The sequence below is a fragment of the Schistocerca nitens genome, chromosome 8 (genome assembly GCF_023898315.1).
Source record: "Schistocerca nitens isolate TAMUIC-IGC-003100 chromosome 8, iqSchNite1.1, whole genome shotgun sequence".
Classification (NCBI taxonomy): Eukaryota; Metazoa; Arthropoda; class Insecta; order Orthoptera; family Acrididae; genus Schistocerca; species Schistocerca nitens.
This window is the reverse complement of record NC_064621.1, coordinates 257241822-257264179: the sequence shown is the minus strand read 5'-3', so window position 1 is coordinate 257264179 and position 22358 is coordinate 257241822. Positions and strand designations below refer to the sequence as shown.

General features: G+C 42.9%; 1 protein-coding gene across 2 annotated transcripts in view; it reads right to left on the bottom strand.

The window, feature by feature from the left end:
• Positions 1-6134: 6134 nt before the first annotated feature.
• LOC126198706 (myrosinase 1-like) overlaps positions 6135-22358 on the bottom strand; it is a 94559-nt gene continuing 78335 nt past the window's right edge. Inside the window, exons 7-12 of one of the 2 annotated variants that reach the window (XM_049935211.1) lie at positions 21746-21840; positions 21459-21606; positions 16711-16826; positions 13709-13843; positions 13526-13632; positions 6135-6309 (exon numbers count right to left, since the gene is read on the bottom strand). In XM_049935211.1, the coding sequence (XP_049791168.1) occupies positions 6183-6309; positions 13526-13632; positions 13709-13843; positions 16711-16826; positions 21459-21606; positions 21746-21840 (728 nt within the window). In that variant the 3' untranslated portion in view covers positions 6135-6182. The remainder of the gene's footprint in view (positions 6310-13525; positions 13633-13708; positions 13844-16710; positions 16827-21458; positions 21607-21745; positions 21841-22358) is intronic. The other variant, XM_049935210.1, reaches the window with a different exon arrangement.

Sequence of the window (22358 nt, the reverse complement as noted above, 5' to 3'; positions counted from 1 at the left end):
GCTGAATGATCCGTCACAACCTGAAACCTTCTACTGTACAGATAACATTGAAGTACGAAATCCTGTATGTTACAATTCCTTCTCCGTCGTGGAGTAATTTTGTTCTGCCTTGTTAAGTTGACGAGACGCAAACGCAATCAGATGTTCTTTGCCATCAATTTCTTGCCCAACTACAACCCCAAGAGCGTGATTAGACGTGTCACATTGTAATATAAATTCCTTCGAAAAGTCTGGAAACTTCAAAACTGGATCTGATGTCAGTATCCATTTCAACTCTTGAAATGCTTTCTCGCACTCTGACGTCTACTGGAACGTAACACCTTTTCTTAGCAACTTAGTAAATGGCTATTTCTCCGAGCCCCTGGACGAATTTTCGATAATAGTTCGCAAGACCAATATAAGATTGCAGTTGTTTAACCGTTTGCGGAACCGGAAAATCTCATACTGCAGAAGTGAGACGAGGATTTGTCTGTACCCTGTCCTGACTGATAACATACCCGAGATAATTTACTTGTGCTTGGGCAAAATGGCATTTGTCCAAACATAATGTTAGCCGTGCTGCCTCTAATCTTTTAAACACCTCCTCTAATAGTTCCACATGCTGCTCTATATCTCTTGAAAAAACTATAATGTCATCCAGATACACCATGCATTTTTTCGGTTTCAACCGGTGAAGGACTCCATCCAACAACCTCTGCAATGTTACTGGAGCTTTTTTTAGTCCAAACGGCATTCTTCTATACTCGAAGTGACCACAATGCGTCGTAAATGCTGTTTTTGGCCTGTCCTCCAGACATACTTCAATCTGGTGATAACCGCTTCGCAAATCCACAGAGGAGAAAAATTTACACTGCCCTAGGTTGTCTAACGTTTCTGTGATATTCGCAATCGAATATACGTCCGCCACTGTCCGTTCATTCAAATGTCTGTAATCGCAACAAAAGCGAAATTTTTTCGACCCGTCCAGTGTCTTCTGCGGAACTAGGACCACGCCACTAGACCAAAGACTATTACTGTGCTGGATTATCCCATCTTCCAGTTGTTGCTCTATTAATTGCTCTATTACTGGTTGTAATTGTTTCGGTAGTCTGTATGGCTTACGATACTTCAGAGCGTGATTCCCTGTCGGAATACGATGCTGTGTTATCGGTGTAGCAGATAACGTACCCTGTGCTTCAAACAATGCTTTATACTTTACTAATAATGCGTCCATACCCGAGCGATCATTTCCTCTCAAATGATTTACCTTGTCACAAAGTGCAGACTTGTTGACGGTTTGCTTTACATCATAGTCTAGCCTCGAACTATGATGTCCTCTTCATCCATTAACTCTACTGTGGCGATTACTGATCCCTTCGGCAGATCGACATCATCATGCCCGAAGTTATCTAAACTCACCGGATCCATAAGCTGCCTGTTTATGTCCGTTACCCGTGATACACTGCTACGAATAAAGCGATTCTTTTCGTCTAAAACCTCATTACTTGGTAGTGGCTCTACCAAGAATAACCCCTGCTCGACATCCACCGGTACCCAGATCAACTTCCCTGTACCTGTTCGTACTTTGTCACACCAAATTACCTTTAATGCACTTGTACGCACTTTAGTTGGTATCACCTTAGCTATCGGTGTACCTTACGACTCTGAAACATTTACAGTGGCTGTATCCATTGAGAACAAGTTCCCATCGAGTTCCAGCGTATGTTGCGAAATGTCAATTTTGGCGTGATGTTTAATCAGAAAGTCCAACCCAAGTATCGCTGAAAATCTCTGTCCCACAGTTGACAACATCTGCATTTTCACCCGGAACCACACGTTCCCTATCTTCAACTTGAGCTGTGCTGTCCCTAGTGCATCTAATTTTTTATCACTTAAGGCGCGCAATCTGTATCTCGGAGCTTCGAATCCTTTCTTGCCCAAGGGGTCCACACTGCCAACTGATACATGCGCTCCAGTATCCACTAAAACTCTTCGCCACTTATCTTTCATCCAAACCAGCAAACTACAATACGGCTCTTCGTGCACTCTGGTTCAAATGGCTCTGAGCACTATGCGACTTAAATTCTGAGATCATCAGTCGCCTAGAACTTAGAACTAATTAAACCTAACTAACCTGAGGACATCACACCCATCCATGCCCGAGGCACGATTCGAACCTGCGACCGCAGCGTCACTCGGTTCCAGACTGTAGCGCCTAGAACCGCGCGGCCACTTCGGCCGGCTCGTGCACTCTCTGAGTACCTCTTTTTACTGGGAATGCCTCCCGACGGCAGGAACACTCCATTTTTCGTTTAACAGTTTTTTAGCTGCTGTATCACTAACCCGTTTCTTTGCTTTACACTGCTGTGCCTTATGTCCTATTTTCTGACAATTGAAACACTGCGGTTCACGACATTGTCCCTTAATATGACCTTGCTTCCCACAACGGTAACACTCTTCGGAAGGCGAAAAAATGTTCTTGTCCTTGCGACTTATAGTGGCGCTATCCACTTCCTGCAAATCTGTAGCTACGCTCAATGCTGCTGCTAAGTCACTTGGATTTTCCATCCCTAGCCGGCGTAAAAAATCCGGCGAGACCCCTCGGAAAAATGCGTCTTAAACTCTATTCTCTGCTTCTATCAATAGAACTTCATTTGCACTCGCCTCTTGCGTTAACTCATACGCGTGCGCATTCGTTTGCCTATTTTGTCTGACGATTTTTCTACCGTTTCACCCGTTTTTTGCATCATTCTCCCCAATTTTTCTCTAAAGAATCTGGCTCTGTTTTGTTTCCTAAACGTTTGCAATAATACCTCAGACAACTCTGTGAACGTAGTAGCATCCTTTAACCCTTCGTGGTATGCCACATAAGTCTTGGCATCACCTTCTAACCGTAACCTCGTCATTTGCAAACACATTTTATCCGACCAGCCACACAGTCTAGCTGTACTACGTACGTCACCAATGAAAACATTCACATCCTCTGTTGTTTTACCCGAGACGGAAGGTTTCAAATTAGCCGCTGAACAATCTGCCACAACGGAAAAGAGAGTACCCTTGCATTCTACACTATCGCTTCCCGAGCATGATTGAGTATTTTGCGACAACTGTTGCTCCATCCTGAGCTTGTGCTGCTTTTGCAACTTATTTTCTTCAATCAGTTTCTTAACTTGCTCTGTCAATGCGATTACGGCGTAGCTTGTCCCGGTTCCAAGTGTCTCTGGCATTTTGCGTGTGGTATACCTCACCTCACAAAAATAAAATTGTATTATCCAGAAGCATGGTATTTCCTAGCTCGTCTAATGGCAAGCCATCTTGACTTACCACATTGCCCCGTTAGATGACCATAGAAGCCACACACATCACAAGTGCTTGGTACAAATTTATCGCAAGGAACGAGGTGACCTGTCAATCCACACACTACATATTTAGATGGTACTAAGTTAACGTGGCTATCATTCCTACGAAACTGCAATAAGTATACAGGACTGCTAGGCCTTTCAGACGACACTCTCACATTCCTTAACGTTACCCTCGACATGTCTAGCTACACAGAAAACATAGAAAGAAGTCAGTTGCTGGACTCACCCTATTTGGTGTTTCTCGGTTGCTCTGCACGGTGCTAATCAAAGTCGTGGCGTGGGTGCGGTTGACACCACTTGTTACGTCTTCTGCACCACTTGTTAGCAGCAGACACAGTGGCCTCGCCAAAGACTGAGACGACGTAGAGTTTTACAATTATTTATTGAAATTTCTTTACAATTTCTTCCACATCGTCACTGGCCAGTCCTGCAGATGTCTCCGCCTGGCTGCTGCTGTGTAGATTCTCCAACAATGAACGCAACTTGCGCCGCTTGATCGCACTCGGGAGCCTCAGGCCACTAGTGCTCCGCTGAAGCCAGGGTGCCCTGTGGTTGAGATGAACTCGTCGCCGTGAGGTCAGCTGCCGACGCCCGCTGCACTGGCGGCTGGGAAGCCGTCAGTCGCGATGCCCGCGAGGTCCAGTCATGGATGGATCACGCGCCGTGGGGCCGGGTTGCTGTGAATTCCGGGTGTCACTCCCTGGCGGCGCCTGTGACCAAGACCGCGCTATGACCGGTCCTGCTGGAAGTTATCGCTGTAGTTAGTCAGCCACGGTGCCGACCGAACTCGGCCCGACCTCCAGGGCTGAAGTTGACATATGGCGGCGACTGGATGACTCCTGCGAGCTGGAACAGACTTCCTCATTCGTCACCTACCAAGGTTGGACATTCGGACACGGACCACGTCCGTCCTCAGATCCGAACTGCTTCCTAATGGCTTCTGTCTGTTGCTGCCTGCGCTCCACTATTTATATCTGGCAGGAGGACGTTTTTACCCTCAGTGGTAGCTTTTTGTTATTACTCCCGCAGTATATTGCAGCGTAACTTAGCATGCTGGCCTCACTTCTCCTTACTCAGCACTCTCCAGGCTTCGCTTGGCGCTCGGTCTGTGTGCGTCCTTGCGTCAGTCTGTTGGTAGCCTGCTGCTGTCAACAAGGCTATCTGTGCGTGCTTACTTCGCACCGCCTCAGTCACCGACTTGCCTCTGTTTTGCCACTTCCACTGCATGAAGCAATACTTACTACATGTGGCTGCAACACTATGTTGATACCCCCTCTAGGAAAACGTTTCACTGATAACGGGAGTGTTGTCTCCCTGTCCAACATGGATGATAAACGACATGGCTCGATACCTGTTGTAATGTCACCTTCACTTAGAAAGCACGTGTCTTCATCATTGTAGTCTTCATGTACACTGTCTGCACTGTCGAACATGTACGATACCATTCATTTCACTGACGCATTTTTCAGAAACACTAATATTTCATCTGCCACTTCTTTCTCACTCTGTAACATTCATTGAGTTGCTTTATGATGCAGTGGCAACGTTTGCACCTGTCATAGATGTCTTTAAATGACTGCCTTGTGTTTCGTTGCCATTGTTCTGTTTGTATCAACACCACTAGTACTGTATGACCATTGTGAACTATTCGTCAGCTAAGCAGTTCAACTACGCTCCATAGCCTAATGCTGTGAGCACCATTAGACACCATCAGTCCCGCTCCCTGTTGCCATTAGCAGCAAATATTGTTGTTCCATGGTACACAGTATGTGGGGTGTCGAATGCCTTAAACATCACTGACCTTTTGCGACCTCATAGTCAAGGGGTTTCTTATGAGCTGTTATGCATCCGGAAACGATCTTGAATTGTGCGCCCAAATATTTCTCTCAATATTTGTCTTTCTGTTTACCCGATGTCTTAGACGTTGGTTGTTAATAAGGACATCTTCGTTGGGGTGAGTGCTTCAGTAAGGACAACTGTACTGTAGTGACTAAAAGTTTGGCTTAGATGGACAGTGATTTCTTATTGTACATATTCCAGATAATTGTTTTCTGCACGCCGTTTACTAGCTAATCTTTTGGTTTTAGTGTTTGAAATAAGTTCACCTAGGTATTTCAAGTGTTTTTTGATTGTGTGATATTGTGATAATTGGTTGCAAGTGATGCCAAGTTTGCGCTCTTGGAGTCTGTGTATTGTGTATTTTTGTAAGGGATCTATATTCCGTGCGCGATGGCGGTCTTATGAAGGTTCTTGGTGGCGTGGGTGGCATCGTCGGAAGTTCGGGTAGTTACTGCTAGGTCTTCAGCAAGAGCCAGGCACTTAATATTGATTTGTTTGCCTTTTGTTCCGGTATTTATTCCAGGTATATCTTTCTCCCAAGTTCTGATGATCCTATCGACTGCTATGTTCAACAATAGCTGTGACCATCCTCTCAGGGCTGCAACTCTTCCTTCTTTCACTTTTCTCTTTAAAAAATAAATAGCCTACATTTTAGTACATATTTCGATTTTTGTAAAATCCTTTGTGCAGACTATAATATGTGTGTGGATATTGTTTACGTCACCAGTCTTGCGACGAGTATGATGTTAACACCCATTTTTCTTATTTTGTGCTTCAAGTGAGACTGTGAGAGCACTACTTGCTTCTGTACCTTCTGAAGTTAAGAGCGATGATGTCAAAGTACAACGTTTATTGTTAGAGACTTGTTTACATAGGAAGCATGTGGACGAGTCCACGTTCACATCCATTGCTACATGTAACTGCATTGTGATTGGTAACTGATGTAATTAAGTACTACGTTGACATACAACCAAATGGCTCGTGTGGTGACTGCGCCACCTCCTACAGGTTGTACTGGGTGGGCAGTTCCTTGGTGCGGAACACTTCTGACATGAAGGCAGCCGACTCCTTGGGTGTCCTCGTCATGTTTGGACTGCTTCTGTCCACCTCGCACAGCCCGTACGTAACCCTGTATAGAGAATTATGGAAGAGTTTATTCATTGAAATCAGATGATACAGCGGTGCTTTGGTATATAAAATGAGACTATCACTTATGTAGGATGAGAAAATTACTATATGACAGAGTAGCAGTTACTAGAAGTGGTTATGCTATACTGAGCTAGACAGTAACTACGAATATAACTCGATTTTGTGTCATCCTTGGATTTGCTTTTCGGTAATCCACATATTCAGCCATTAGACAGAAGTAGCTAGTAAAGACAGATTACGATTCATTTTATCAACTTTTGGGTTTCAAATATCTTACCTCACCAATACGGGTAGATTACTGAACAGATTTCCACAAGTATACAGGGTTATTACAAATGATTGAAGCGATTTCACAGCTCTACAATAACTTTATTATTTGAGATATTTTCACAATGCTTTGCACACACATACAAAAACTCAAAAAGTTTTTTTAGGCATTCACAAATGTTCGATATGTGCCCCTTTAGTGATTCGGCAGACATCAAGCAGGACATCAAGCCGATAATCAATTTCCTCCCACACTCGGCGCAGCATGTCCCCATCAATGAGTTCGACAGCATCGTTGATGCGAACTCGCAGTTCTGGCACGTTTCTTGGTAGAGGAGGTTTAAACACTGAATCTTTCACATAACCCCACAGAAAGAAATCGCATAGGGTTAAGTCTGGAGAGCGTGGAGGCCACGACATGAATTGCTGATCATGATCTCCACCACGACCGATCCATCGGTTTTCCAATCTCCTGTTTAAGAAATGCCGAACATCATGATGGAAGTGCGGTGGAGCACCATCCTGTTGAAAGATGAAGTCGGCGCTGTCGGTCTCCAGTTGTGGCATGAGCCAATTTTCGAGCATGTCCAGATACACGTGTCCTGTAACGTTTTTTTCGCAGAAGAAATTTTAAACCGTGAGATTGCACAAAACATGTTAACTTTTGGGGAATTGCGAATTTGCTGCACGAATGCGTGAGGATTCTCTACCGCCCAGATTCGCACATTGTGTCTGTTCACTTCACCATTAAGAAAAAATGTTGTTTCATCACTGGAAACAAGTTTCGCACTGAACGCATCCTCTTCCATGAGCTGTTGCAACCGCGCCGAAAATTCAAAGCGTCTGACTTTGTCATCGGGTGTCAGGGCTTGTAGCAATTGTAAACGGTAAGGCTTCTGCTTTAGCCTTTTCCGTAAGATTTTCCAAACCGTCGGCTGTGGTACGTTTAGCTCCCTGCTTGCTTTATTCGTCGACTTCCGCGAGCTACGCGTGAAACTTGCCCACACGCGTTCAACCGTTTCTTCGCTCACTGCAGGCCGACCCGTTGATTTCCCCTTACAGAGGCATCCAGAAGCTTTAAACTGCGCATACCATCGCCGAATGGAGTTAGCAGTTGGTGGATCTTTGTTGAACTTCGTCCTGAAGCGTCGTTGCACTGTTATGACTGACTGATGTGAGTGCATTTCAAGCACGACATATGCTTTCTCGGCTCCTGTCGCCATTTTGCTCACTGCGCTCTCGAGCGCTATCGCGGCAGAAATCTGAAGTGCGGCTTCAGCCTAACAAAACTTTATGAGTTTTTCTACGTATCTGTAGTGTGTCGTGACCATATGTCAATGAATGGAGCTACAGTGAATTTATGAAATCGCTTCAATCATTTGTAATAGCCCTGTATATGGGATAAGTCGACAGACTGCAGTAACCGTTTCCTGAATGGAAATGGAGAAAAAAGGTCCTATAAACATGTGTGCGGCAATGGACGGTGTGCATGCAACAACCAATCGTCCCGAAACACAGTATAGAGCACCATCGCATCCACGTTCTGACAGATGTTCAAAGTTGCCTCCATGTTATGCGATGTACGCGTTCACATGTTGCATCATGGACTGCCGCACTGTTTGCACGTTCCAGCCCCTCTCCGAATACCGTCCCAGGCGACACAAACATGCTGTTGAAGGGTCTGCACATCAGAATCTGATTCAGCATACACAACGCTTTTCAAATACACCCACAGGTAAAAATCCAGGGAGTTTAAGTCTGGTGATGTAGCAGGCCGTCCTACAGGGCCTTCACGTTCCATACAACGCCTGGGGAAAGTGTGGTTAAGGTGTCGGCGAATTGGGTTGATCTTGTCATGTAGAAACTATATAACCTACCATATTGCCAAAGGCACATTATCAAGCCCAGGCAGAGCAATCCGCAGGAAGTCCAGATACCTTCCTTCGTCGAGGCGTCGTGGAATAATAACCGGTCCAAGTATGTGGTCGCCAAGGATCCCTACCCACACACTGATGCTGATCCGTTGCTGATGAGATGCCTCATGCATTCCCCGAGAATTTTCTGTATCCGATACATGACGATTACACAGACTGATGATGCCAGTTCTGGTAAGGTTGCTTCGTCGGTGAAGAGGACTAATGACAGAAATCCCATAATTGTGATGGCCTCGTACGAAAGCCATCGATAAAATCCTTCCCATTGAGCGAAATCTGCTGGTGGTAATCCTTGCACTCGTTGCATATGATAGGGATATTAGCGGTTGTCACGCAGGGTACACATAATCTTACTTTGGCTTACACAACGTTGGCTAGACATACGCCTGGAGTTTGTACTAGGGTTCGTGTCAACACCCTGTAGAATCTGGTCCTCCAAATCTGGCGTATGCACAGTCCTCCGTCTCCCTGAACGTTCATCTGTCTGAAATGACCCGTGATCACACAAACGCCTGAAAATAGCTTGAAATGTTGTGTGATGAGTTTGGTATGTGTAGGGTTCTTGTTTTGGTATAGCCGTGCTGCATCTCGACCGTTTTCACCTACTTGGCCGTACACATGCATAAGCTCGGCTTGTTCCTGTAGCTAATATAGGACCATGCAGCTGCTTACAGTAGGCAGCATCAAACACATAGCCTGCAATACACAAGGAGGAGGCATAGGAACTTTCATTCCTCAGTGCCATTCGCAGTGGCGACGATGCACATGCGGACACATGTTCATATGGCCTTTTCTCCTATGTTTGAAGTCAGGAATCCGTCCTGCAGTTTCTCGGTTTTATTTACCGTCAGCCCATATTTCTTCACACAGAATCCCAGATTACCACGCAAAGTATATATGGAAATTTGTCTGAATGTAATGTCTTGGTTGTGTGGATTTGGAGTTAAGTGGACAGAATTAGTCTAACCACTGATGCTATCACAGACTTAACATGTACAATGAGGTGACTATTGTCGCAAGATAGCAATATGCATACGTAGAGAGCTTGGAATTTCCCTTTAGACACTTCCAGAGCTTGTAGAGGGAAGTTAATAGATAATATTTTTAACTAAAACCAATGTCCGTAAACGTACCGCTTTCGTGCTATAACGTTTTCAAATCATGTTTGTAATGTGACCACATTCATAATTAACTGATTAAACGTGTCCCATAGCCAAATAAACTGCTCGTCTACTCGCTGACGGGTTCTCTTCAACGTGATGTATTATAGATTCTTCCAGTTAGATTGGGCGGCGTCTCCTTGGAGTGCCACAGTCACGCTTGCTGACGGTGGAGGTACCCTGTCTCGAAACTGTTGCTTCACTAGGACGAAAAGTATGTGTGATGGAGTCGGACGTTTTAGAGAACGATCTTGATAAAGAAGAAGAGCAGCTCTTCAACTGCCGTGAGCTTGACCATTCAGAAGGATCATGTCGGTGTACTCCGCAAACGTATGCTCTGGGATGTTGATCTAACACTTATAGACACTTGAACGAGGCTCGAACCAGGTCAGAGATATAGGACAGACGTCAGATAACATACGCCGATCCGACGTAACCAAGCAATACCATGACTACATTGTTACATGTTTTCAAACTGCTGTTGCACGAAACGGCACTTTTCCGGACATGGGTTCCTATTCAAATTATTATGCTCTTATTCCCTTTTATAAGTCCTAGAAATTTGTAACGGTAATTGCGAACACTCTGTTTTCAGATGGCGGTAGTGTAGCGTACTCAAGGTATAAAAGAACAGTGCATTGGAGGAGTTGTCGCTTGTACTCAGGCGATTCATGTGAAAAGGCTTCCGACAGCCATACGACGGGAAGTATCAGACTTTGAACGCGGAATGGTAGTAGGAGCTAGTCGCTTAGGACATTCCATTTAGGAAATTGTCAGGGAATTCGACATTCCGAGATTTACTGTGTCAAGAATACTGTGCCCAGAATACTAAATATGAGGCATTACCTCTCACTATGGACAACGCGGTGGACGAGGGCCTACACTTAAAGACAGAGAGCAGCGACGTTAGCGTAGAGCTGTCAGTCCTAAGAAGCAACCAAGACAGTGCGAAATAACCGCAGAAATCAATGTGGGGCGTACAACGAACGTATCGATCCAGACACGAGGACACTGACGTAGATTTTTGGGTCTAATAAAACGACGACTGTCACGGAAATAACCTCTTAGCGTAAATGGAAGATGCATTTAAGACATACAGTAGTTTAATTTCTCTAACATCGATAATTACCAGTGTTTTTGTGAGGCAAAAGTGGTGTTGCGGCACATGATGAGAGTGATCGGATGATTTAGTACGACACTTGTTCGGAGGCGCTGCTCTAATAATACAAATGCTACTGCTTTCTAATTTTGAGAATTCACAAGTCTAATTCTACATGTGTAATACATTCTTTCCGTTAATATCCACTTTCCTATGTCAAACTAGCATATAAGAAAGTGAAAAAGAAAGATCGAACATCAAAGGGCAGGGAAATTCAGTTTCTTAGCCTGTATTATTTTTTGGTGAGCAGCAGTAAAAATGGTAGAGAGGACACGCTTAGCTTTCGTGATTAAAATATTGCAACTGATGAAAAGGTAGTAGATGTAATGAACGTTATCCATGGATCAACGAAACCAGATCTCGTACTGCAGACGGCTCAACGAAGACAAAGTGTATCCTGACACCACTGATTGAAGCTATTTTTACCAAACGTGATCGGCCGTAGTCAAACGTGGATATAGAATGTAGGGAAAGACTCCTGGAATCCATGGTTTTGCGAGGAAGTGAAAGCTAAACGGTAGTAGTACCAAAAAATAAGAAAATTCAGGTATTTCAAAAGTAGTGTTATTCAGTGGATGTACTGTACAATATCTCGCCTTCAGTAAACAGTGTATGAGTTGAACATAAATCGCACATGGTACAAAGGAGGGTAATTATTCAAAATTACATTGATGACTACGCCATTACAAACGGAGAACAAGCTGCGACTGTGGAAGTTTGGGAAGGAAACTGGTCGTGGCCTTCTGAAAGTAACCATCCCGGCGCTAGATTAAGACACGTTAAGGAAGCTACTGGAATCTACGGCAATCGACGGAAATCGGAAATAGTCAATTTCGTAACTGAGAGAGGAGAAACTGGAGGAGAATAAGATAGTCAAAATATGATTACTCGCAGATGGGCCAAAACAATACTCCCACTGCCCTCTGCGAGTATAAATGTGGAGTCATTCCAGAAACGACACATAATGCAAACGGGGATATTCGCTGACATAAGCAGCTTTGACATAGGAAAGAGTATTAGGATCCTGAAGCTGCGAACGAATATCTGGGCACCTATTCGCTTAGTACTGTAACGATCATTTATTGAAGTTTGCTGAATGAGTGTGAAACCACGAGCTCTCGACAAGGTGTTGGACGCCCATGACTCTAGAGCGTAGAGAAAACGCTCCTCTGTAAGCCAGTAAAGGTGGCGGTCTGTAACGTAGGATACTGCCTGTCCGAGCAGGAGTATTTTTAAGAACATCGTTCAGCACGCTTTGTTGAACATGGGGCTGAACAGACGACACAGACATGTTTCCATGTTCATCCATTCATCGTCAATTACAACTGTAGTGGATACAGAATCATCGAGATTGAACCGTGGCTGATTATGAACGTGGCACCTAGCCGGATGAATGACTTTTCGTGTTACACCATGTCGATGGTCATATGTGGATACAACGCCTTATAAGGGACCAGTTCATCGAGACATCCACAACGTGGTTGCTCTATTATGATAGGGGGTATAATCATATAGGCTTTGAAGGAACCAGTGGTAGCGACCGAAAGCACCATGACAGAAGTGGACGATCTGAACTTCATTGACGACCACCTGTATTGTTGCCCGAAGTCTCCTCTGACGATGGCCTCTTCCAGCAAGACGAGTGCCCATGTCACAAGGTCAGAATCAAGCTGCAGTGGTTTTAGAAGCGTGATGGTGAACTGACGTTTTTGTCTAGGATCACAAATTCGACTCTTATAACCCGATAGAACACATCTGGGACGCTATCTGGTGTCACTTCCGCGGCCACACCAACCGGACAGTAATGAACGGGAAATGCATTTCGTGTGGGTAATCATCCGGTCTATATACACCCAGGAACTTAGCAACCACTTGTCAAGTCCATTCCACGCAGAAAGGCTTCAGTATTTTTCAGATTATGAGATGTTATGATTGGTACAGAATAGGAATATATCAGAAATGACTGCAACACGTTCATTTGGAAAAAAAGACGCTGATAAAGTCTTGTAATCGATTAGGTGTGATATACATCGCAGTTGCTCATTCATCGAGTTTCTTTCTGTAACGTGCCAGAGAAATAATTTCGAATGCATCAAAGGCCGTTGGAAGATTGAATGAAATCTATTTGTGTATTAGGTAGCCCCACGGTGAAACATTAAAAAAGTTACACAACCAACGTTTCAGACGTCATTGTAGCGGTCCACTTCAAGGGGAATAAACTGCTTGCCAGAGGAGGTTCACTGAATAGATCGGCGAACCGTCATTTGTATAGTTGTTTTATTGTTTTGCAATAACTCTTTCTAACACTCAAAATGTTTTTATTTGGACTGCTAGAGATATTTGATTCGCTTTGTAGAGGCGGGCAAAGTACTTCGATTGGTAAGTTAGTCAATGAACCAACTCATGGCACTTTAAACCACCCTGCTGAGCAGATGTTACCGCTGTTCTCTTTCCTCTCTGTCTGTGTGTCTATCTGTTTCTCTCTCTCTCTCTGTTTTCAGTCCTTGTCAACTCCCACTAACGAAGTGAAGCCTAGTAAAAAAATTTTGAATAATCAGCTTGACAATAAGTTTTACTAAGCGCACACAGTTACGTAGTGCTTTATTGATAAGTAAATATATTCGTGTTTTGTCAGTACTATTTTAATTACCACACCATAGTATTACAATAACTCACGTGAATCCAAAGCCCCATTCGAGAGTGTCTATGAGACTCCACGCAGTGTATCCGATAACCGGAACACCGTCAGTGTATATCGCCTCTAGCAAAGCTCCGAGGTATTCCTAGAAATGATACACCAATAAAACACGTTGCAGGTAATGAAATGGTTACTATAATTGTGTGGAAATTACTACTTACAATATAGTATTCGATGCGGTCAGTATCACTCCGTCCTCCAGAATTCGAGAGACCGTTCTCTGTTATAATGATTTGATATCCTGGATACTGATTGGCCACCCAGTTAAGTTGCTTCCGCAGTCCCCAAGGAAGGCGCTGAAAGTTAAGATACTTACTACAGAAAGTATTCTTATCCCCAGCTGTTTATTGAAGATGGATGCTCAGCTATAATATACAGTTTGTTGGCAGTTTTATTTCCGCACTAGTTACAATGCCATATGGCTATGTTGTGCCCATCCTATTATTCCAGTCCTCTATTTGAACAGAAAAAAAACACCAAACTCTGTCCACATTTTCAATTAGAAGTAATTCTTGGCACTTTCCTAAAAGTATTAATACAATGTAGTAATTGCAACACCTTTCTTTCCTCAACTACTCCTTTATCCATACTGTATAGAACGTATGTGCACATGGATATGTCAAGTCCTCTACTAAGGTAATGAGGTTTGGGAGCAGAGCCGAGAATCCCATATTGACGTCCTGAATAAGTCACTGGTGCAGATGATCTGCCGTTGCCTTCTCCTGGCCTGTTGTGATGTATCAAGCGTCCTGGGCACGACAGCGATGAGTTGTTTCGTAGTGTGGGTTGTTCCGGATAAAACTAAAGGGCAAGCTGAAACACGATGCAAGCGTTCACTGCTTGTCTCCAAAACCAACATGTGGCTCTCGAACGTAACTCCCCCATCCAACGGACGGGTTAGCATCAGCAGTGTGACATTCCCTCACTCCAGGAGGCACTGCGGGGTGAGTTCGAATATAATCCACCACAGTGGCGCAATGACTGCCGATCAGGAATTTACACCATCACCTTTCGTCTTCATAGTAGGTAAATACTGGATCAGATAATGGCTTCTTCAACCAGTATTCGAGACGCCTACTTCCAGTATGAGCGCTACTGTACGAGCGTGTGTTAGCAACCAAAGGAACTGAAACGGTTTCTGCGACTATCAATGCGACAGTATTATTGGTCGTTCCAGGTAACTTTCTTTTAAGTTTCGCTGTTTCCCATTTCCATCCCCCGCCCTCGCTTAGTGGAGTACGTAACAAATAATTTTACCTGGAAGAAGTATACAAAATTTAGACATTATTGTTGCTGGCTTGTCGAGCTAACACCCATCTAGGATGCTATAGTAACTCCGCAGCAACACGACTGACGTCTTTCCTCTTGTTGACGAAAATCACTATTTTCGTGTATTTATAATTTCCATAATAATACGTGAGACTGTAATATTGCCAGGTTTCGTATTACAGTTATTGATGATAATTTTTTTGTTATTATACTTGCATTTCTCTTTTATACAGGCGTTACTAAATAACTAAATAATTATATTACATTATTCCCGGTTTATTTGTTGTATTTTTATTCAGTTCATTAGCTACAGTTGTTGCTATCTTCTAGTTATTTTCATATGGTTCTAGCTCTTTTAGATATGCTGTCTGACTCTTTTTATTTGTGTGAGACTGTGCTTCTAGATAGTTAACGCCCACTGGAACTGAGCGTTCCATTGTCGTAGTTGTCAGTTTTATTGGGTGCGTAGGATATACTGCTTCTGAAAACATTAGCGTAAATTGTAAAATGAGGTTGGTGCCAAATTACGTGTTAAAATTACTATATTAAAATATTTTTTTAGATATAACACTTTGTACTGTGGAATTTATTGTGAAGTGAGAAAAATTGCTAGTAGAATAGTTTGTTTCCAATTTAGTAATATTTAGCTCCTTCAACTAATTCGTTAATAATTTACTTTTTTAAACATTGTACTGATTTATAAACAGTTCTTTACATCGGCTTGTATCTGGATAGATTATTAAGTGTGAGTAAATCAAGGGGTGGAATACCAGAGACCGCTCAACTTGATCGATTTACGAAAAAATAGGATCATTCGCTACTGCCCAAACATAGATGTTTTAAAATATACTTTATTTATATAATAACAGCACGTGAATACTTTTCTAACTTTCAGTAATGCCAATTATTCTTCTTCGTTTGATTTTTTAGTTCTCTGTTATGAGTCTATTTTATACGTGGGATAGTCTTAATTCTTTCTAGCGTATTCGTTAATGCTAAAACGACTGTAGCTCACCGCCTCTTCTGAGAACATCATGAAGCTACATATATGCCCAGTTTAATTCATCTCTGTGTGTGAATCAGCGGTCATTACTTACACGTTTGCAAATAAAGTACGTTAGTACCATCTTTTTCTGCTGCAATAAGTCATGTTTAGTCGAAATAAGACATTCATTACAATCGTAAAAGTCGGTATTAATATACATAACTTGTAAAACTGCGACTGCGTGAAAAAGAAGACGAGGAAGGAAAAAGACAACTTGTAAATATATATTTTCTTAATCAAGTCAACAAATGAACTTATTGTCAAATAAATCATTTGTGGAACGTACATACTGAACAAGAATGACACATACAAACCTAAAAAGTCTTGCAATCTATCTTTCAGATAATAATAATAATAATAATAATAATAACAAAAACAATAATTTAATTTTTCCCAAAAGCTTGAAAACTGCTAACTGCAATTAACTTTTTACATACTGCACAGATTCACAAAACAATCAAACAATGTTGAGACTGACTCTATATCACGTGCTGCGTACCGTTTATTATAGTATGTTCGGAAAGAAATTCTCGATGAAACCAAGATATGAAAGTCCGTACCGAAACAGAGAATACTTTCTATTGAAAAAATAGCTTTTGATTATTGAGAATTAAACTGCAGCATCCGGTACTGAGACATTTTCTCTTCCACTTTACAATCCACGACAAGCAATGTTTCAAAGCAAAAACTTCATGCCCTGGCTGGCTGGAGGCGTTAGAATTAGCAAATGCGCTGTCACCATTTTCTTGTCTTTGAGATCGCCAATTTGTGAACGCTTTGCCGTCAGATATCTTTTCACTAACACATTGTGGTTCTTGCACCTCTGTACAAACAGTACTTTCAGCTTACCACAGGATCTGATGTAATTACAGCGGTGTCCCGCGTTTTGGAAGGTGATTCGCCTGTGAGACCTGGCGTCACGAAAGTCGTGTTGTAGTGATTCATCCCAAAGAAGTCTGCCGAACCTGTAACAAGGTATATTTCCCGTGATTTCAGTTAACTGATGAACCGAGACGAAAGGTCTAGTCTTACCAACAAATTTGTAAGGTTTTCTTTGAGACTCACTCAAGTAACGGCTGCTTCCATTGTCTAACGACAATTCTGTGAAAACTGAACACGAATAATCATTTCCGTGGATGTGTATTATGAAGACAGATGCATCAGGAAGTAACCAGTACCGATTTTAATTTTTCAGTCTGTCCCTGAGATGGACTCGGAGGCTGCAGATGGTAGTTCACTTCGCGCTGAAGCCTCCTATCGGAGTACAGGTCTTGTCTGGTTCACAGTTTCGTCACCAATAACTTACCTTATATTTAACCACTGAAATCGGGTAATACCCATTTGTATCATCAACATATATTAGATTAGCGAATATTTCTCACTACCTATAACCAATGGGTTTAGAAAACAGACAGAGAATAGTTACAGACAGTATATGCATTTTCCATGTTTTTAAAAGAGTGTACGATCAAAATATTGAAAACTACCAATTTAAAAAAAAAATCTTGCAAAAAATCCAAATGTGTCTTTCGGCCTTACAGCATATATGAACCATTTCCTATATTAGAATAAACGCTTGATGAACACCACGCATGAAATGGTACTAAATAAATCAGTGATGATCAACGTTGCCAGGAATCTTTTGGAATCACATTACTGTAGTTTCTTTACAGCAACTTCCATTACTTCTGAAGGCTGAAGTTATGTGTAAGGTATCGCGCCGTTCAGCTATGCTTTCAACTACGTTCTACGTACGTCTAAGGGCGCCTTGTGACGGTCCGTGCGGCTCTCCCCGTCGGAGGCTCGAGTCCTCCCTCGGGCATGGATGTGTCTGTGTTGTCCTTAGTGTAAGTTAGTTTAGATTAAATTAAGTAGTGCGTAGGCTTAGGGACCGATGACCTCTGCAGTTTGGTCCCGTAATACCTTACCACAAATTTCCAATTTTAAGTTCGAATGCACTCACTGTGGAATTTGTTTCCGTTTCTCATTGCGAAAGGTGGAAAGTTGTTGTGGGGATTTAAGCAAGCAAATGTGCAGCACAATGAATACAATAGTTCATTCTAAAGGAGTTTTGTCGAGGCTTTGGGAAATCCAGACTTCGCACATAGTTGCTTTCATTTTCTCGGAACCACGATGCAGTAGGTATTGTTTCCTCTTCAGATTATCGTAACGCTAGTATAAAATATGTTTGATTTGAAGCTATTACCACTTGTTGAAAACAAGCACTTTTAATACCACCTTCACTGAATTTCATCGTCGCCACTCGCATGCTAAAGTGAGTACCACATCGTGTACCGATACTATATAGCCCGTCAAAACACTTTTGTACGGCTGCTTCCACAGTGCTGTGAAAATGTTCTGTAACGGTTCCCCCCATTGATGACAACGATGCATACTTTCAAGGATGGTATATAAGGGCATACGGAACGCGGTTTAAATTGTATATGACACCAAATACTAAAAAAAGGGATATGAAGTAGTAAGTCTCGCAGACATTCAGTGTATGCTGCTACAGTTAATCGAAATGGAGGCTGATACTGACCTATTAACCAGTCACTTACTACACAAGCCAATTTGTTCAATGTAAATCAGTCTTCCGGAGATCCGAATTCACGATGGAAAAACACGGCGCTTTCTGTAATTCAAAGGGTGAAGCTGCTCTTCCCGCATTACCTGTTACACAGTGCACAATTTCCTGTTAAAGTGTAACTTAGAATATTGATTCCGGTGTCTTCATCCACTTGAACAGTTAATGTTTCTTTAACAATGACAATCGTTACATGTACTCCTTGTCTTGCTTTCTTGGCTGCTTAGGCGAAAGTAACACGGAAGATTTCAAATGGTGTGGCACAATACATACATCAAAAAAAGTTTTGCATGACCCCAGTTCCCAGAACTCCTGAAGACAGTCGTTGACTGTGGATATTGTATCACAGACACAGTCCCTTTGACTGTTCAGAGACGTCACTAAGCCCGGAAAAGGATGTAAACAACCATGCACAAAAAAATGGTTCAAATGGCTCTGAGCACTATGGGACTTAACATCTGTGGTCATCAATCCCCTAGAACTCAGAACTACTTAAACCTAACTAACCTAAGGACATCACACACATCCATGCCCGAGGCAGGATTCGAACCTGCGACCGTAGCAGTCGCGCGGTTCCGGACTGAGCGCCGAGAATCGCTAGTCCACCGCGGCCGGCAACCATGCACAAGCAGTGCGTATTAGACGGAGGGGGGTCCGACAGCCGATCAGTTCCAGTCATTCCACCAGGAAGGAGGTGCACAACTCGTGTAGTCTGTAGTTCAGCCATGCCTAGACAGTCAATACCGCGATTCGACAGCGTCCGCATTGTTACTTTGTGCCAGGAAGGACTCACAACAAGGGAAGTGCCCAGGCGTCTCGGAGTGAATCAAAGCGATGTTGTTCGGACATGTAGGGGATTCAGAAAGACACGAACTGTCGATGGCATGCCTCGCTCATGCCACCCAACGGCTACTACTGCAGTGGATGACCGCCGCCTACGGATTATAACTCGGAGAGACCCTGACAACCACGCCACCATGTTGAATAATGCTTTTTGTGCAGCCACAGGACATCGTGTCACAACTGTGCTCAATAGGCTCCATGAAGCGCAACTTCACTCCCGATGTCCATCACAAACACGACACCATGCAGCGCGGTACAGATGGGCCCAACAACATGCCGAATGGACCGCTCAGCATTGGCATCACGTTCTCTTCACCGATGAGTGTCGCATATGCCTTCAACCACACAATCATCGGAGACGTGTTTGTAGGCAACCCGGTCAGGCTGAAAGCCTTGGATACACTGTCCAGCGAGTGCTGCAAGGTGGAAGGTGGACGTTCCCTGCTGTTTTGGGGCGGCATTATATGGGGCCGACGTACGCCGCTGGTGGTCATGGAAGGTGCCGTAACGGCTGTACGATACGTGAATGCCATCCTCCGACGGACAGTGCAGCCATATCGGCAGCATATTAAAGAGGCACTCGTTTTCATGGACAACAATTCGCGCTCCCGTTGTGCACATTTTCTGAACTGTTTCCTTCACGATAATGACATCGCTCGATTAGAGTGGCCAGCATGTTCTCCAGACAGGAAACCTATCGAACATGCTTAGGATAAATTGAAAAGGGCTGCTCATGGACGACATGACCCACTAACCACTCTAAGGGATATATGCCGAGTCGCCGTTGAGGTGTGGGACAATCTGGATCAACAGTGCCTTGAAGAACTCGTGGATAGTATACCACGACGAATACAGGCATGCATCAATGCAAGTGGACGTGCTACTGGGTATTAGAGGTACCTGTATACGGCAGTCTGGACCGCCACCCCTGAAGGTCTCGCTCTACGTTGGTACAACATGCAATGTGTGGTTTTCATTATCAGTAAAAAGGGCGGAAATGATGTTTATACTGATCTCTTTTCCAGTAGCCAGTACAGGTTCCTGAACTCTTGGAACTGAGGTGATGGAAAACTTTTTTTGATGTGTGTACTTTCGTCACACACATGGGGTGATCATAGAGCTGTAATCACCATTTTGAAAAAAGTCAGGTAGTGAAAATCGTTTTGCGTTTGTTTTCAGGTGTGTGTCTGCACTCCAGGTACACCGTGGCACAGTACAGCAGTACCCCACAAGAGACAAAGCATAATTTCGCCAGCCACTGACATCACGGAGCATTGTGTGATGTTAAGTTTTCCGCTTTTTAAGGAAAACAACGCTGGAACAGTCCACATCGAGCAGAAGGAATTTTATGGTAATTATACACCTTTATGTGACACAGTGCTCCTGTAAGAGAGTACAAGGAAACGTTGAACTTTGTCCTACATTTATAGTGGGAAATAAAAAATGTATTCGGTTTTACTCTAAGTACCCAGTTATCAGACATGTACTGAAACTTATGCTCAACAGCGTCAGAAATTGTCATTTATTTTGAAATTACGTTATTTAGTGTCATATTCACCACTTTTTTTAAACAGCTAAGACCAGTTTTAACATTTACTTCTTCCCCAGGTATCCTAACCTCATACTCCCCCTTCAAGTTAATGCTACATCTCGGGATTTCATCTTTCTTAAACGACCGGCAATGTCAAAGCCATCTGCCATACAAGTGCACTCATAGTGCAGAAACTGGTTACACAGACAAAAGTAGACTCTCCACAATCAAGTTGACTGCAAATAAAATTGCTTTGTCAAGAAAAATAAAAAAATTATTTGATTTTCTTAATATCCCAAGAAGAATGATATTGTTGGAAACATATGGTCATTACAATCAGTACCTTTGTAGCCTCCAAAACCTGTGCTTTTACCCTTGAGGTTGACAGATTGCAGGACGATACTAGCAAGATGTATGCCAAGAACTTCTAATCGGACGAAACTCAACATCCACTGTCGCTCACTTTCGCCTTGTGACGTGATTCACTAAGAAAATATCGCTAGAACTGACGAATCTAAGATGGACGAACATATGATTTATTTTTATCACATTCATGTAGTGGCTGTACTGGCTAACGTTACACCCCCACTTGTTGAACCCCAATGTACTTCTACTACTGTGAGTTTGGTTACTCACCCCTAATGTACTCGATCTCTTCCTGTGTGAAGGTTGGTAGCCTTGATCGGGGCCGTCCCTCAGCCTCACTATTGGCATCCACTTGCTGTCGCACCACAGCCGGATAATCCCCATCCTGACTGTAGATAGGGTGTGCGAATATACCCATCTGCAATATACAATTTACACGCTAGTTTTCTCACAATCATCAATGTGGCACAATACCATTCACGTCACGTGATTATTATACGTTACACCCTCTAAGAAATTGACATTACACTGAAAAGTTACAGAACTCCAATACGCACCACAAACTGTCTTGCTCTTTCCGCTGCTTCTGCATCCTCTGTCGAGTTAGTCTCTGGTTCAGGCCAGTCCATATTAAGTGTAATTCCCACGCTTCCTGCAAAGTATATCAAAACAACGACGTACATAATGATCAGATCATGTTACTATAGATGATTGTGTATAGTCATTAAATTTATGCACAAAATAATACTGATGGACCAGAAACTATAATTTCAATTTATCCAACGTTCTCCTATTCCAAATAGACATTTATCCTCATTTCTAACACGGAAATAATCTTATGTACTTCTTCTCATTGCTATTAACAATTTTATTCTTTGTCGAGTCAGCGAAACAAAGTGCTGTAATAGGTTTATACTAACAATTTTATTTCTTGTTTTGTAAACTCAGGGAACATGGTTTATTTACGTTAATTTCATACTTTAGAAGAGCAAATCAAATGGCCCTTTTAGAAATATAAATTCAAAAAAGGAAGGCACTTAAAAAGTTCAATTTTATTTACAATATATGGAATAAAATGACTTTCCACTTTTTACAGTTTCAGGACTGAAAGGGTATGCAGCAAATTCTAATGCACATAAGATACAGTTTACTGCTTGTAAACTACTGCTG